General features: G+C 42.0%; 1 protein-coding gene across 4 annotated transcripts in view; it reads right to left on the bottom strand.

Moving 5' to 3' along the window:
• The window catches only part of LOC306834105 (tumor necrosis factor receptor superfamily member 5-like), a 37,663-nt gene that overhangs the window by 11,089 nt on the left and 8,677 nt on the right, over window positions 1-17,897 (bottom strand). For 2 of the 4 annotated variants that reach the window (XR_013780443.1, XM_079359883.1), the window contains exons 1-7: window positions 15,000-15,089; window positions 14,324-14,396; window positions 13,086-13,269; window positions 12,811-12,904; window positions 12,459-12,584; window positions 12,169-12,324; window positions 11,721-11,808 (exon numbers count right to left, since the gene is read on the bottom strand). Coding sequence is in view for 3 of the 4 variants with exons in the window: in XM_079359883.1 (XP_079216009.1) it covers window positions 11,721-11,808; window positions 12,169-12,324; window positions 12,459-12,584; window positions 12,811-12,904; window positions 13,086-13,145 (524 nt within the window). In the remaining variant the exon portion in view is untranslated. The other 2 variants (XM_079359882.1, XM_079359879.1) reach the window with 2 other exon arrangements.

Below are 17,897 nucleotides of genomic sequence, written 5' to 3'. Positions count from 1 at the left end.
AGTCGCTCCAATAATGAGAAGAAGTTTCCTGCATCTGCCACACTCTTTACAGCGTCTACTATAACTAAGTTCAAGCAGTGTGCACTACAGTGAACATAGAAGGCGTGTTTGGCTACTTCTTTTATTTTTGCTTGAACACCTGCATCACTGCCGCGCCATCGTAGCCCTGACCTACAAGGTTGTTTTTGTATTCCAGCCAATGCTTCTCAAAGAAGCCTATAATCTTTTCAGTTAAGGTAGCAGCATCCACGTGTTCGGCAACTTCCAACTCCAGAAAGCTCTCATGAACCACACCGTTGTAAAAATATCTCAGAACATATGACATTCGCTCTTTTTTCTGAACATCTTTGGTTTCGTCAACAATAACTGAAAACTGCTTGCTTGTTTTAACTTCCTGAATGATTTCCTCTTTGACCATTGCAGCCAGGCACTCGAGTATTTCATTCTGTATCGTTTTACTGGTGTATTTAGCATTTTTAGCTTGATGTTCAAGACTTTTTTTAATGATGGGGTTATGGTTACCCAGCAAGTCTAACATAGACAGAAAAACAGCCTTTTTATCAGAATCAGAAGACTCCCTGTGACCTCGCTGATTTTCAGCCACCTGCTTCATTTTCTGCTCATCCATTAGTCCAATCATTGAGATATTTTTATCCACACTTTTCTTGTTCTCTGTCCATGCAAACATTTAATTTACATGGCCTTCAGATCTGGCATGAGAACAGAAACCGCTGTCTTTCATTCTAGCCTTTTTCCAGTTACGATATCCCTCAGATGAGGTGAAAACAGTTCTTGGGGCATCGGGGAGGGAAAAATGCCTACAAGCAAAACAGTAAGCTGCATCTTTGGAGTGCGAGTATTCTAACCAGGGATGAGATTTGTACCAGTTACTGTGGAAACTTCTCCTTGCTCCTCCCTGGAGGGTCTGAGGGAAACTCTCTCGGATTGGCTGCACTGGCACCTCACACCTGGACTTGGATATGTCTAGAAGATGGAGAGGAGGAAAGATTTAAATTACATTACATCTAAACTAATTACACAATGTAGCAGATAGTAAAAAGATAATCAATTTGGAACTGTCATTAGTTATAACCATCCAGATGTGTTAAGACTAACATTTTTTTCCCGGGAGAGTGCTATTAGGTTCATTTCATTAATTTGGAATTTAATCTGAGCAATAAATCAAAAATACATTGTACAAAATATTCAGACTCTGTCCCCATCTCATCACACTTTCAAGTTTTCCCAATTATTTCTATTCAAGCAAACGAGTATTTATATTTATTTGAAAAAACTTTAAGCAATCTCTCTTAAAACACCTTAAAGCAAAATGTCCATTTTGTCATTAGTTTTTATTCTTATGTAACTTAGTATACCATTTCCATACCATGTGGACCAGCTCGACTGGAGATGGTTGGTGATGGTTCAGGCACTCTCCTTTCCCTTTCACTGTCTGAGCCCTGCTCCTTATCTTGTCTCTGATTTTCTGCCTTCTCATCTTGGTGATGCTCTCCCTCCATAGCTTCACCTCTGTGGTGCTCTCCCTCCTCCTGTCCCTGCTGGTCGCCTTGGCTTTGTATTCTGTCTCAGTCACGTTTCTGTTGCTGTTCTCTTTCTCCTTCCTCCTCTTTTCTCTCTCCATCCACTTTGTTCTGCTGTTCTCTTTCTCCTTCCACCTCATCTTCTCCGTCTACCTGGCTCAGCTGTTAATTTTCTCCCGCCTTTTTCTTCGGTGAGAAAAAACTAAAGATGCTACCTTTCCTCTTCATTTCTGTAAAATTCAAAGCAACTTAACAATGTTTTCCTTGACAGAAGTTGAATCAATATTAGCTTGAGTAGCCTACTTTAACGTCAGAGCTAGCTAACATTACAGGTATAGTTAGCCAAATAACTTTCTTCAACATTTTCATCATCTTAAAATCAGCATTGCAACTATACTTGCACTTTTTTTTAAATTGTAATTTCATTTCTTGATAGATTGTTAATCCGTTTTTACCTCGTTCCTCCGTGTCTTCTTTCCTCCGTGTCTTCTTCCCTCCGTGTCTTCTTCCCTCCGTGTCGTCTTTCCTCCGGACTACCAGCTCAGTGGATCCCTCGCTTTATTTAAAAAAAAACAAATCAGTCTCTGTGATTGGCTGCTCTGACTGCTGCATTCGCGGCAGTCGGACATTGGAGTTTCACGCTCGTAAATCGGGAAATTGGCCGTAACTTTTTTTTTTTTTTTCGTTGCTGCCTACTGGGGTGGCAGCTGGGGTGGCAAGCCTCTCTTTTAGGGTGGTTGCTGTAGTTTTTGTTGACCGTTCGCTTCATTCATTCAGCACTGGAATACATCCATAAACGTGTACACTGATCTGCAATGATGTAAGTAAAGTAAGTAAAATTTATTTATATAGCACTTTTCGCAGGCAGGTGCAAAGTGCTTCACAAACAGGGTTTAAAACATCACAAGCAACAAACAGACAGTACAGAGATCATAGCAGCCCTAAAAGAGACCAACCAAAAGCCTGGACAAATAAAAACGTCCCCAGTTGACTCTTGAAAGTGTCGGAGTCACATTGAACGAGCATCCAATAGGCCGACATGGATTGACGTCTCGGAGGTAGTGTCCGTGTTGCGGAGCGGGACTGGACGAAGGCACATCCAGCGGTCACGTGAGCTCCAGCTGGTCCATGCTGGAAAAGCCGGCATAAACACGGAAGTAGGCGATGGCGATGAAAACCCCTGACCATGGCTCCAGCACTGTGAAGGGTCCAGGACAGTTGTTGAAGTGCGGGCAGGCGGCAGCGAGGACACGCTGACGCACACATCGAGGAGAGGAATCCGGCGCAGGAACCGACGGAGCCCCCGTGCGCCGCAGCACGCCCTCGCTTCACTTGGATACCGGACCGAGAGCCCCTTTTTCTGGATCTCCTGCGGGTCCTACCCGGCACCCGATACAGCACCAAGTAGTCAGGTGAGACGGGATCGATTTCAAACGGAGGCAGAAATGCCTGTTTGTAACGGTCCCAGGTATGAAACATGTCCTCCAATGACTCTTTGATACGAAATAAAGAGTCCCGATCATAGGTTAGTAAAGCCAGGACACTTCCATTTGTCATCTGGGCTGCTAAGATCACATATAGTGAAACAATAATCATCAATAATCTACAAAACAGAGAGCGAACCGTGGCAATGCCAGTCACAGGCGCCAGTACGGTTTGGTCTCCATGGCAGCGATGTATGTATGTGAACCAACCACACTCTTTTAATTAAATGCCACAAAACCGCATTTGGTTGAAGTCTGTGCTTCTGTGACAGCCGAGCAGCGCGTCATACAAATAAACCGAACCCAGGGTTTTCCTCTCCAGCGACAATAGGGCTTGGAGTCGCTACAGGTTGCGATGGGGTTTTGAAAATCACGGCTCACTTCACTCCGTGCACATCAGCATATTGTAGCGTCCGTCCGGACGTTAAAGGACGACGAGAGTGTTCAAATAACAGCTTTTAACTAGACAATTCCTGCAGAAATTGTGAGGGTGGTTGCCGTGTGTGCGTGAGTGTCTGTGTGTGTGTGCATGTGTGGGACAGCAGTAAGCATGGTGCCATCTAACAGCTAAGACAGAACTCTGTCCCACTCTAAACTAACTCTGATAAGCTGCTCACTGATTGGTTGACATTCAGCTTTGATCTGCCAGAACATTCCATCAATGTATTTGAATGGGCTTACCACTGCTCGCAAAACCTCAAATATCTTGAAAACTAAACATGATATCACCGATCCGTTTGGACTGTGAGCGACATAACAAATAGGCGCACGTTTTGATGTATTGTATTTTCATCTAGCATTCAGACTGTGACCACAGTGGCAATTTCAACACATGAGTGAATACTGGGAAATTCTGGACATCAGTTAGAGTGAGAGGCCAATGTGTGTGTATGTGGTGCGTGACTGTCAAACAAATGTCTCTCCTGGGAGACAGGAACATTTTATGTTTTTATTTTTTGCTTTATGAGTGAGAGGACACTCAGAGCTTTATTTTGATGTATTTTGTTTATATATGCGAGCAACAATGACTTCAGGATGGCGATTTACAAATATGTTTCCAAAACTGAAGTTTTTGGCAGTTACACTCGAGGATTTCAAATTTTGCCATCTGCTTTGAATGGGGCAAATTTTGGCCAATTTTTTGTCACTTGATTTGTGTAAATGCCCTGAGAGCAAAAAGCGTCATATTGCATCACATGAAGAAAACTTCCAGGCAAAGAAAAACATGTTTTTCTCGTCTCAGGATCAAAATGAGGGCTGGATTCACGACCATTCAACACTACTACCATGTTTCTAATGATGCACAGCTTCATGTACATGGGTGAAATATCCCTTTAATTCAGATGACCTGTTATTGTATTGTATTTCCAGAATGCTCTTCCCCTCAAGCAGAATGTAGTACTCTGTTGCAGATTTTAAGTGTGTGTGTGTGTGTGTGTGTGTGTGTGTGTGTGTGTGTGTGTGTGTGTGTGTGTGTGTGTGTGTGTGTGTGTGTGTGTGTGTGTGTGTGTGTGTGTGTTCTAAAATACAGGAGTAAACTGTACAAAGGCCTTCATGGGGAACTTCCTGACCTCTCTGTTCTTCGGGTGTCGGAGGCATACAAAGACTTCGCTGCTGCTGACCGCCCTGTGATCTGCACTATGGGAATAACCAGAAAAGCGTCGAACAAGGCAGCAGGGTTCCAGTCGCTCTCTGCAGCCAACGTACCGAATTCAATGGCGTAGTCGGTTACTCGTCTTGACCCCTGCCGAAGCCGGACTAAGGCTCGGGCGGCTTCACAACCAGGAGCGGTGTGCTGAAACACCTGGCTGAAGGTTCTAGAAAACACTGACAAAGTCTCTCAAACCGGTGATCTCCGGCCCCATTCGGCTGTTGCCCATGCCTCGGCTCTCCCCTTTAAATGAGAGATGATGAAGGCAACCTTGGCACGATCAGAAGGGAACGAGGCGGACTGGAGTTCTCCAATCTCCGGAAAACCTCTCCGGTTGGGATAACTGCAACCAGAGGTTAACTGGAGGGGCAGCCATGACTGCTGGCGGCGGATTCACTGCAGCCGTCTCCGGGTTGGCTTCTGGAACGTTCTGTACCACGACCTGAGATACAGAACTGGCTTGTACCATCTGCATCAAAGTGTTCATCTGAGAGCTGATGCCGGACATCACTGACTCCTGCCGATCAGTCAGCTCCTTTACTTGCAGGTAGAGGACGTTGATCTGCTGGTCCTGTTGGGCAAGACGTTTGCCCTGCGCATGAATGGCGCCGAACACAGGATCCGAGTCGGCTGGGTCCATCTTTGGCCAGTTCGTACTGTCACGAACACACAAAGAGACCCAAATGCACGACTCGGTAGGCAAAAACAGTTTCTCAAAGACGTTTAATCCCGTCAGGGTTCGGTACACGGGAATCAGTCCAAGGAAGCAAAGGTTCAGAATCGACATGCAAAAACAGGAATCCAAAAACACACGGGGGTCAGAACAAGAATCAAGATACTAGGAATGCTGGGACGCTGCTACTAAAGAGACAAGACGAACTGGCACAGAGTGAAGGGGAGACAGACATTAAATACTGAACAGGGGGTGGAGTTAAGACACAGGTGAGACACATCAGGTAATCAGCAGGCTGAGACACACTGAGGGAAGGGCATGCAGCCAACAGACCTGAAACGAGACACAGGGTGAGTGACAGGTAAAACAAGCACAGGACATGATACATGAGGAAAACAGAAAATAAACAGACACTTAACCCGGGGATGTGACCCGGGGTCATTCCAGGGTTCAGGGAAACACAGCTGTATATGTCAGTTTAGAGCATCTTAATGATGCTACAGAACTTGTCTTCAAAACCTAAAACGTGTAACGCTTTCAACAGAAAGGGCTGTTCAACGCTATCAAAGGCCTTGTAGAAATCTAGAAATAACACATAACTTTCTGTACTAATAAAATCGTTGTAGTCTAACATATCAAGTATCAGTCTGGTGTGGTTATGAATATTTCTACCCTTCACAAAAGCGGACTGACATTCATCAACTAACTCGGTTAAAACCCCATCTAAACGGTCAGAGTATACATGTGCTAGTAATTTATAATCATTGCATAACAAGGTTATTGGCCTCCAGTTGTCCAGTAGAAGTGTATTCTTATTAGGTTTTGGGATGAGGGTGATCAGCCCCTGCTTCATAGTTGGTGACAGATGCCCAGATGATATACAGTCTATAAAAGCATTGTACAACATCTCTCTGATATCTTTCCAAAACAATATATAAAATTCAACGGTTAAACCATCAACACCTGGTGACTTCTCTTTAGACATCCGCAAAATTGCATCATCTAATTCTTCAATTTTGAGATCCTCCTCCAAAGCTTAAAATCAGCATCCATCACTTTCTTATGTTCATTTATTCTTTGAAAAAGTGGAGCACAGCTTTCTTCCGAAAGATTTGATTTGTATAAATTACTGTAAAAATCTCCTATTTCTTTCTCAACTCGGTCTTTCGTGTCTATAATTACATCATTGATGTTTAACTTCCCAATTTTCTTTTTTGCTTGTCTGTGCTTTTCCAAATTAAAAAAATATGAAGAATTTTTTTCACCTTCCTCGAACCAACGAGCTCGAGAACGTACAAAAGCCCCTTTTGCTTTTTCCAAGTATAAATTATCCAAGTCAGATTGGAGGCTATTGAACTTGACATGTTCTTCCATTGATAGATCTTTTTTATGACATAAATTGTTTATTTCACTTATCAACACCTGATTGTCCTCACCTGTCTTACTCGTCTCACCTGTGTCTGATTAGCCCAGGTCTATTTAGTCTCTGTGTTCCTCCCCTCGTGTTGTCAGTTCATTGTGTTTGTCATGTGTAGTCTGAGCCCGTCGTTTGGTCTCATCTGGATTTTCTTGGTTTCTTCTTCTTTTTGGAACATTTTGGATTTATGTCGGTGAGTTTTTACCTTTTTTGTTTATTTAAACCTCTTTTTATCTGCCCGTGTCCGAGACACTAACTTTCTGTGAAGACTCCATTTATAACTAGTCTGATGGAAAAGGGTGTCGGATAAAGAGAAGGAACTCTTTCGTCCCTCCTTTGGATTTTGTCTCAGCTTTAACAATCAAGCTGAGGTCACGGATTTCAAAATAAAACCAAAGAAAATAACACGGCAACAACGAGACCATTCAGATTTATGATACAACTGTTCCTGATTTAGTCGAGGAAAATTTAACAGTCTCATCTTAAACATCTGTGTTTCACTTTTCACATGCAGGACTTAAAAACAGTTTTAATGAGCATCATTTAGGATTTTAACTTGAAAAATAAAAAGGTTTTTTCTCGATATAAACAGGGAACCTTCCTCTATCAAGTCGTATTTGTTGGCCTTTGTAGACATTGACAGCTATAGTACATTTATTTGTGATACACCATAGTGTTGACATTTTGAGCCACACATAAATTGATTATTGGTTGTAATGTTCAGTGTCACTTTGACTGACAACAGGCGGACATATTGGTCTCTCTCTTGAACAAACTCTGTCCAGTGCCATGATGATTCATTACATTATCTGCTTCTTTTTAACACAAAGCTCATGACCACCATCTAGTGGAGCTTCCATGAACTACACAATGACAGTCAGACCTCATCACTGTTATTCATTTTAAATTGATTATAATATATTGATCTGTAGCTGTGCATAAAAATTAAAATACATATGAATTAAAAAACAGAGTGGATAAAGAAGTGATGTCGGTAGTTTTTTACTCGTAAGGACACGGAGTAAACTATCCCAACTACTGTTTTTATTTCTCCTCTGTGACCCTCGTTAACCTGTGTTGGTCATTAGACTTTAACTGTTACTTGTTGTTTTATATAATCTCTATAGTGTTTTATGTCGTTTTTCAGATCAATTATCGATAAGAAATAAAACCAGATCAATGAGAAGTGACAAAGCGGAAAGGAGCAAAGAGAAGAACGTGAATCAGCTCAAGAGAAATCAAACTGTTTAAAAAACAGTTCTCACTTCTGTAGTTTTTCTTTGGGTCATTCTAAAAGGGACATTGTTTCCAAGTTTGTGACATCACAAGTTGAATTCTGGTAAGAAAGTCCCCTCCCTTTGTATTTCCTCCCGTGGACTCCACCTCCAGCCTAAAGCAAAACTTTTGTGCCGGTCTGCCATTTTTATTCTCTTTACAGAGGAGAGATGTCTATTGGGAAAACTCAGGGGGCGGGGCTTATTTCATTTAAAGAGACACGCACACCAAAACGGAGCGTTCTGAGAGAGCTGGTTTCTACAGGGTCACAAACCTCCTCTGATTGATTCATGTTATATTTGGACCAAAGCTCAGAAATACTGATGTTTAATTTAGACCACAGGTTTAAAAAGGGGAGAATATGTCACCTTAAATCCGAAGATAAAGTGCTTCACAGTACAAAAAGTGCAAACGACAATAAAAACCTGTTCCTAGATCAGCCTTTTAAGAATGGCAATAAAAAACAGATAAGCAGTGATCTTTATAAACGAGTGAGGTGAGTCTGTTGTGACACAAACAGCTATAAAATGACTTAACAGACTTATGGTGAGTCAATCAATCAATCTTTATTTATATAGCCTCAATTCATAACAGGCGTTATCTCGAGACAGTTTACAAAAGCAGGTAAAGGACCTTACTGTTTGTCTGTTAACATTAACAAAAGGGCAGGTAACAAGACCATGCTCATTGTTATGTTTACAAAAAGCAGGTAAAGGACCTTACTGATGGCTATATTACAAGAGCCCAGCTTAATCCGTCATAGCGTGGCAAGAAAAAACGTCCTTTTAACAGGCAGAAATCTTCAGCAGACCCGGATCATGACGGAACAGCCATCTGCTAAACTGTGCTGGGCTTGAAAATGGGATGGGGGAGATGGGACGAGATGCAGAAAGAAGAATAGGATAGAGGGGGGGGTCAGAACATTGAGGACAAACAACATTGCACATAAAACAAGACAACATCAAGGACAAACAGAGCACACATCACAATCACACATTAAAAGCTTCTTTGAAAAGGCGGGTGTTGTTGAGTGAAGGCTCAGTGCTGTGGTGATTATGTGGTGGGTGAGTGAGTCCGATGGACATGTGCGCCTCAAACTGAAAACAAACGAGCATCAGAATCAGTTTCATTGTTCAGGTATGTTTCATACAAGTAATTTAACTTCAGTAGACTGTGCTCTCTGTACAATGTAAACATTAAATATTAACAATAAAAGACTAATATGTACAAGACTAAATAAGATAATAGTGCAGTGGTAGAGTAGTGCAAAAGGATGATGAAGTAAACATGAGGTAGTTATCTTTACAGTATTTACATTATAGACTGGTGTAGTTTTGAGTCCTAAAACCAGGAAGTGAGTTAGCATGTTAGCGCCGTGGTTCTAACCTCTAAAAGTCAATATGGATTTTGAATGTATTTGTGTTTAGACGCCTGAAATAAGGTCTGTGGTTAACACAAGCTGGAGAGATGTTGACGTTTTGTTAGACGAGATAAACTACGTTAGCTAAGACCACACTTGTGAATTTTAAAGTTTTTACGCGTACTTAAAACGGCGATTGCTAACAAGTAGCTAACTGAGACTACAGTGGTCGTCATGGAGACTCTCTCCCTAATCCTCCTTACAGCCTCTAGTCATGTTTTTCAGTGCTCTTGTAAATATTAGGTAAATAAACAACTTATTAAGCTAACGTTTAGCTATCTTGTCAAATCTGATGATTAGATCGATGAAGCATAACAGTCATTATAGACCGACCGTGGTGTAGTTCGCTAGCACATAACGTTAGCTTTTTACTTCTCTGGGCTGCATTAACTCTTCAAACTTCATATAAATGATGTTCATCTGTAAAGATTATCCAGCTGAACAAAACAGCAACGCATCAGACGTGTGTTTGACACAGAGCTTATTTTCTGCAATGATCCAAAATCCAATGCAAAAATCCCATAGGCGGATTTTTGTAGGAACCACCGGCGCCATTTTTCCGGGTTGGCCTACAAAAATGCGTCTTTACTATACCAGTCTATAGAGTGTGCGTAGATGATCATTTAAATACAAAAATGTAAAAAAAAAAGGTGTGTGTGTGTATATATATATATATATATATATATATACTTTTTTTTCACAGTGAGTGTTTAGTTTCAGGGTTGTTTCACAGCGGCAGGTCTGAACCTGAAAGAGTCCACAGTGGACACTGTGCTGAGCATGTTCAGCTCCAGATGGTTGTGACTGCACCAGAGAGCCAGCTGTTACACCTCCCGTTTTTAGGTGGGCTTGTCACCGTCCTGGATGTAATGCCTCTGTTACGCAGGCTTCAGGTGGGATAGGTGGGATAGGAACCATAATCTGCTCAAACACGTAGCGCCAACCTACGCCAGCATCTTCAGTGCCATCCTCCGGAGGTTTGGAAACGTGGCTTCATTGAGTGAAACATAAAATTTGTTCAGTTTAAGAGAGTTAAACTTCTTCTTTTAAGATGGAGTCAGACTGAAGATCGATCAGTTCCAGTTGGAGGTCACGTGTTTGCTGTAGTGTGACAAAATGAGCAAAAGATTTGCTTGAAATTTGTCTGGAGAATAAAGTCCGCTTGGATTTGAAGGCTCTCCCATTTGTGTGCATGTTGTGCACACACTGATCATTCCCCTGTTGCTTCACGTTCAGCACTTTCATGTGGGAAATGATGTCCACAGCAAACACAAAGTCGCAAAGCCAGTTCTCGTCATTCAACTCAGGAAATTCGTCGGATTTTCCAACGGACTCAAAAAAATGCAGTAATCTCCTCTTTGAGCTCCCACACACTTTGCAACACACAGCGGACACAAGAGTGGTAAAGTTAGTCCTGGTGATCAGCATCTGTTTCCTCCAGGAACGTAATGAAGTGCTGGAGTTCCCTTTTTTGTATAAAGTTAACAACTTTTACTACTGGATTCACCACATGAATAAACTGCAATACAGACTTACATCAGAATCATTTTTTATTGACAAGTACATTAATATATACAGTATATAAGGAATCTGAGTGGCCATGTCGGCCGTCGGTGGAAAAGAGATTTATGTGTATATATACATACAGAACAGCAGATGATCCAGTCTACAGGAGTTCACTCTAAACCATCTGAACCTGAGGAGAAAAGAGATTTAGTTTAAAAGCAAATATTTAGTAAAGCTGTAAAAAGAGGACAGAGTCAGTCAGTAAACGTGATCAGAGATCTGCTGTCTTACCTTCAACTCTTTGAGTTCTTCGGATGTCTGAGATGAATCTTCTGACGTCACACGACCCTGTAAGAGAAACATGAATAAGTGAGTCTTTATTTTTAATCACTGAACATTAAACAGACTGAGAGTAAAGAGAGTTTAAAACATACCTGGTTGTAGAGTACTGACTGTCTTCTGCTGGAATAAAACAAATGAATGATAAGACAGACCATAATATTAACATTAAACATGATCATGTTTCATCGTCACAGTGAAAACCTTACTTCTGTTGTCGATTTTTCAGGAACTTCCATCTGTGACAACACACAAGTCCAATTACAAGTCCAAGTCCAATTACAAAGAGTGCAACACTTAAGATGATCAGTGCAGTCCTGTGTGACACGTAATGACAGAGGGAGAGTTATTACAGGAACATGTGGAGGATCATGAACTCAGGTGTGTCCATGTGTGATGTGAAGCTTCACTCACCGAGTGTGATTCTGACAAGACGGAGACGTCCCGTCTGAAAATGTTCCGTTAGGGCAGGGGGAGCACTCAGTGTCTGTGGAGGACGTTCCTACACAAACATGCAGGACACATGAGACCATTTATTTCACGGCTGTTTGGACATGAGCACAGTCCGTCATACGTGTTCATGAAGAGTTATTTAAATGTTCCATCATGACAGGTGGAGGTTTGTGTTTATCAGCACACAGCTGCAGTAAGAACCAGGTTAGCATATCTTAGCATAAAGACTGGAGTCAGGAAGCTCTGTAACTAAGCTCCGCCTTCATCACATGTTTGTGATGCAGGTTTTGGAGAGTGATTTAAAAACAACAGTTTTGATGACGTGTGATCTGTGATTGTGGCTAAAAAAAACAAGAGTCTGTAAAGAATGTCAGAGTCTCTGAGATAAAGTGAAATGTGTTTCACTAACCGTTTATGCTGATGTATTCTCCTGGTTTACAACGTGTGTGGTTCGTTGCTTTCACACAGTCGTCCTTCTTAGACTCTGAGCAGTTAAACCCTTCTACAGGTTCACAAACTGTGTCTGATACTGTCGTACACGACGTCTTCGTCTTCAGACCAGCAGCTGTGGACACAAACACTCAGGTCAGATTGTCTGATGATCATCAGACTGAGGACGGCTCTCTTAGTAACATGTTCTGATCTTTATTGTGTGGATACAGTTTCTGCTTTAGTTTTATAATCATGTTGGAGATTTACCTTCATCGCACTTTCTACAGTTGTTGCACTCTGGAAGAGGATTCAGCTGGTCCATAAAGGTCCCGTTAGTGCAGGGATCACAGAGAGTGCTACTGGACTCTGTGCAGTCTTTATAAACTCGCTGTCCTGTTTGAAACAAATCATGAAGTCATTTTTGTTCTTGAACCGTCAGAAGAGAAGGAGTTGTCTTTTTTACTGAGTGAACTTGAACGCTCCTCCTGTAGTAACTGTTACGTTAGCGGGGATATCGTGTCCTAAGTTAACTTCTCAGAAACAGAGACAGAAGATTAAGATGCATCTCTAACCTGACAAACTTACATTTATGTTTCTTTAACATTCACAAGGATCTTACCAGGTTTACACATAGGACAGCATCCATTAGGTGTCCAATACTCGTATGGTTCACACGAGTGAGTTTGACTGGTGATAACATTCAGCAGAAGGATCTGTGAAGAGAAATGTGTAAAGTAAAGAAGTGTAAATGAATACAGAGAGTCCAGTCCATGTAAGAGAGAAGAGGTCAAAGTTTGTCTGTTTGTAAATGTGAAAAAGAATCATTCAGAACAAACAGAAAGAAATGTTGAAGAGGAGAAATGTCAAACATGAACCCCTGCTCAGATCATTTACCAGAAACGGTGCAAATGATTTAAGTGTCATTCTCTCTTCAAGAAGACCCGCCGGATTCATCGTCTGTTTGAAGTGAACCAACGCAGGTTTAGCACCCAGAGAAATATCGATCCAAACAGGACAGCTTCCACACTGCTGGAGAAAAGGGTTTTCAGCTTGCTTGGACGTCAGGAGGGAGTTAGACCTGTGAAGGACAAAGAGGAAAGTTTGAGCCTGTCAGTATTGACGAGGTCTGATCCACATAGGTCTCTATGGTAACAGGTTACACCCAGGAAATACAACAAAATGGATGACAGAGAAGTGTGATTAGTTCTGAAATAGAGCTGTCTGTCCACGGGCTTGTTTTTACCATGTTTGGTTTTATTGTTGTTGTTTTTCCACTGAACAAAGTTTACTTCCTGCTTGTCTGTTCAAAAGTATATATTTGGTGTGTATTAAAGTAAGAGAACCCAAAAAGGGTTCAGTAGTCCTGCTAGTTATTAGTCGTAGTAATTAATTACAATTTTTAATTAAATTAGTAATCAAAGATACTCTGTTAAGGCAGTATAGTTTATGTCAACACGGCAAAGTGTAGTTTTGAGTCTTAAAACCAGGAAGTGAGTTAGCATTTTAGCTCCATGGGTTCCTAACTCTAAAAGTCAATGTGGATTTTGAATGTGTTTGTGTTTAGACGCCTGAAATAAGGTCTGTGGTTAACACAAGCTGAAGTTTTGTTAGACGAGATAAACTACGTTAGCTAAGACCCCACTTGTGAATTTTACAGTTTTTACGCAAACTATACCAGTCTACAGACTATAGTAGAAAAAAACGTCATTACTAGTCTATAATTCTGGCTTCTCGTTCGTTTTTACTAAGGTGAAGCTCCGCTCTCGGTTGAAACGCACACAGTCCGAGATGGAAGTAGAGAAAAACAATAACAACTGAGCATCAAATGTGGCGACTTTTTCTCTCTCCCATTCAATTCGGGGACAGCTTTTAACCGGGGACAGCTTTTAACCGGGGACAGGGCAGCCTAATCGGGGACTTGCCCCGGAAATCGGGGATGTCTGGTCACCCTAGCCTATCCAAACCCTGACATTACAGCCCTAACATCGTCATATTAGTTTTGTAAATCATCCTAAGAAAGTAGTTTTTTCTAGGCCATGTATTTTCACAATAAAGGGTTAATTAAACTATTATAACACATCTTAACATAAAACATGTCCTTTTTCACTTTAGATAGAAAGAGACGTCATTACCTTGTTCACAGGAGCCCACGAATCCTCTACCTGTTTTCACCGGCTGTCTTTCCAGAACAATCCATTTCCGTACCTGTTGACAGGTATCCAAACTCCGCTCCCTTCAAGTTTTATGACAACAAGTTGGGGCATTTCCGCCACCTGTTAGTATATAGTGTGGATCAGAATATCTAACGTGTTCTACTTTCTGTGAATAATAAAATATGAAAAAATATATGTATATCCTCTCAATCTAATCAATACAAAAATAACAGCAATAATAACAACTAATGTTCAATTGATGAACTTTAAGTTCTGCTGCTTTCTAAATCTCTGTCCATCCAGTTATTTGTTTTCTTCGTCTCCGTTTTTAAAGTTCCCTGTGTTTGGATGATCTGGACTATGACCCAGCTTTTCACTGATAGCAGAATACTTCTCATTTCTGAAGGCATTTCTCCCATCTCCACCTGTAACGCTCTGTTTGTGTTTTACAAAACCCGCCTTCAAAATAAGAGCCCCAAAAAATAGATAACAGTAACACAAATAATCAGAAAAGACGACACCTAATCAGTGGACAAAAAAAGGTTTGCATTATATTTGTGTATTTTGTATAATCATTGTAAGCAATCTTCACACAGTTTGGCTGTCCGTTCATAGACCTTCAAACTGTTTGAGGAGAGAAGTTTAAGAAACTCACTAAGCCAGCGCCATCTTGGCTCTCAATGATTTTCAGTCCTGCGGTATGTCGCTGGAATCTACTGATGTCACCGTTTGTTTTGATTTAAAATCTGAAATCGGTGACATTTTTGTTTATTTTCAAATATCTTAAAATGTGTTCTTCAGTCATGTGACAAGTGGTTGGAATCTTGTGACATCACGCGATGACATCAGAGATCAAAGGCCACTGATCTTAGTAAAGTCAGCTCTGAAAGTTAAATTGTCTTCACTCATCGCAGCATCTGGACAGGAGAGACATTAATAACCACACAGCTAATTTAGTGTCGGCCGCTCATTAATTGTTTATATTTGACATTTTTAAGACAAACAGCGAATCAAACAATGCAGAGCCCAAACACTGAGCAGAAAACGGGGCAGAAAATCCCAACAGTGACAACTGAGACCCTTCGTCCTGTCGTGGACATGTTCCTAGATCGGCTCACTGATGAACAGTGGGACAGTCTGGAGGACGGCACCCACGACACGATGATGAAAGAAATGATCACGTCGTTGTGTGTAGATATAGTGCAAACTTTAGCAAAATACATTTACATGGCTTTGGTGAGGATGGACTCAAAACAGAGTCCTCCAAAGTCATCAGGACGCTCTTCAGGGTCCGATAGCTCCCAGAAGAGCGTAACAGCGGAGCAAGTTCAGGAGTGTCTGGGTGACACTATTTCTCTGACTCTTGCGGAGGCGATGGGTGTCAATAAGGAAATCCACTGCCGGAGCGTAGACAAGGTGACCGGGCTTGTTGTGAAAGAAGTCACGGACAGGATTAACTCTGACCGGGTCAGTGAGGGAAAAGAACCACAGGCCTCCAACAAATTCGCAAGTAGACTGAATAAAATGTCTCAAAGTCTTATGAGAGTCCTTCAAACATTTGCGAAGAACATGTCATTACAGTCAAGTGGAGATAGTGAACTTGTGGCATTGATGCACGCAGAGCCGGAGGAGGAGCTGGACGAGATACGTCAGACCCCTGTGACCCGCCTGATGGATGATGATGAGTCGAAATGTTCCCCTAAGGAGAGTCTTCATAGATCTGAAACCGTGAAGATGATCCTGGAGCAACACGCAAGGGGTATCAAGACCTTTGAGGCTCAAGCTGTCGAGGAATTGTCAGACGAAGAAATCGCCATGCTTCTGTCCGACTATGAAAATGATTTACTCGAGGCAGCTTCTGATATCGTTGAAGCTACTGACAGCTATTCCCAACTTGATTGTGAGAGTAAATCAGTCCGATCTGAAGACATACACTTCGAGCAGATACTCCTGAGGAGAATTAAGACCTATTACGTATGGAAATTTTCAAAAGAGTCGATCCTTAACATTTTTGCAAAGCTGAGGATGAACTTTGCCAATTCAGTTTCCAAAAAGGACGAAGCATCCATGAAGTTGTTACTTGGTGGCGTGGATAGCTTTGTGACGAACCTGCTCAGAGAGCATGAGAAGTCTAACAAGGGAACCGATGTGATGTGTATTTATAGAAGAGTGGCCAGTGACATCAACAATGGGAAGTATGAATTCAAAGGGAAGCACCTGGCTGAATTCTTGTGCCACCAGTTATCCGCGGCCAACAAACAAATGGTGCACTTAATGGAGTTTATCCGCACTGAATTCGACTCCTTCACGAAGCGGATGTTGAACTGGCTCAACCAGCAGATACGGAAGCATGAATCGGGGACAGACTCTGCCACCGCCGCTCTGATAGGGATCTGGGGAGTCCAGGAAATGAGTGCGGCTTCAGAATTAACATCGAGGCAAACGTTGATGCCTCCAGCACCTGCAACTTCTCTCTGTGACATGTCGTCGGCCAGTCATGAGTCACTGTCATATGAGGAGATTCAAGACAACACGTGGGACTGGATAACCTGTGAGGTCATAGTGACTGGGCTGGTGGAACAGATTCTGAAAAACAGTCTGCTCGATGAGTCCTTTGAGGCCTTCCGTTCAACCATCAGGACAGTTACAGAGCTGCTCTGGACAGAGATGCAACACTACCAAATGACTTTCCATCTCAGTCCAGTCAATTTGAAAAAGACTTTCAAGAAGCTGCAGAAAAAGTTCTGCGAGGACGTTGGTGAAGAGGCGCTCTTGAGGGGCATGATCCTTCAGGAACCGCACGCCATCAGGTACATAGTTGACTCTCTACAGGAGTGTCTGTTAGAACCAGAACAGAGCAACAAGGTTAAAGACTTCTTCAAGAATGCGTACAAGACCATGGCCAAGCTGTTTGTGTCCACCTTCAGAAGGGGCTAAAAGAGTCTTCATGGATAATGGTGGGTGGATGGCACACTGGGGGGGCCTGAAATCCCGCTTCATGTCCGTCCTACTCTCTGTGTTACTTTGACTGGCAGCAAAGAGAGTTCAATCTGGATGTGATGCAGGACTTCAGGTCCCCACAGGACCACAGAGGGACCACATAGTTAGACTCAGAGCAACCCACTGAAGGTCCTGAGTCCACTGCTGGGGGGGGGGGGTTTACGCCGAGCGCTTCGGTTCTCCCACAATAAATTTAGAAAATCAATAGATAAAATGACTCTTGAAGATTTACTGTTGTCCCGCTCCTTCCACATATGCTTTTAAAAAAATCTATAAAATGTCTTTACAAAGGAAAATTCTTCTTTCTGAAACAACGATGTAGCCCGTCTACCATCTAACTAAGTAGAAAAGGGGCCCTGAGCTCTTTAACAATACTTATGTTGGTAGGGTATCTAAGATTAACCTAATGTAATATCAGTTTTGGGTAGTGCAACTGAACTGTTGACACTAGGAAACAACTTTACCTTTAATTATTTTGAATGGATTATTATTATGTAGGACCTTTAAATCTTGTAAAATCCCCTTACATATAACAACCACACATCAACACACA

This window comes from Symphodus melops (genome assembly GCF_947650265.1).
Source record: "Symphodus melops genome assembly, chromosome: 13".
In the NCBI taxonomy this organism is placed as follows: Eukaryota; Metazoa; Chordata; class Actinopteri; order Labriformes; family Labridae; genus Symphodus; species Symphodus melops.
This window is presented reverse-complemented; position numbering and strand designations above follow the sequence as displayed.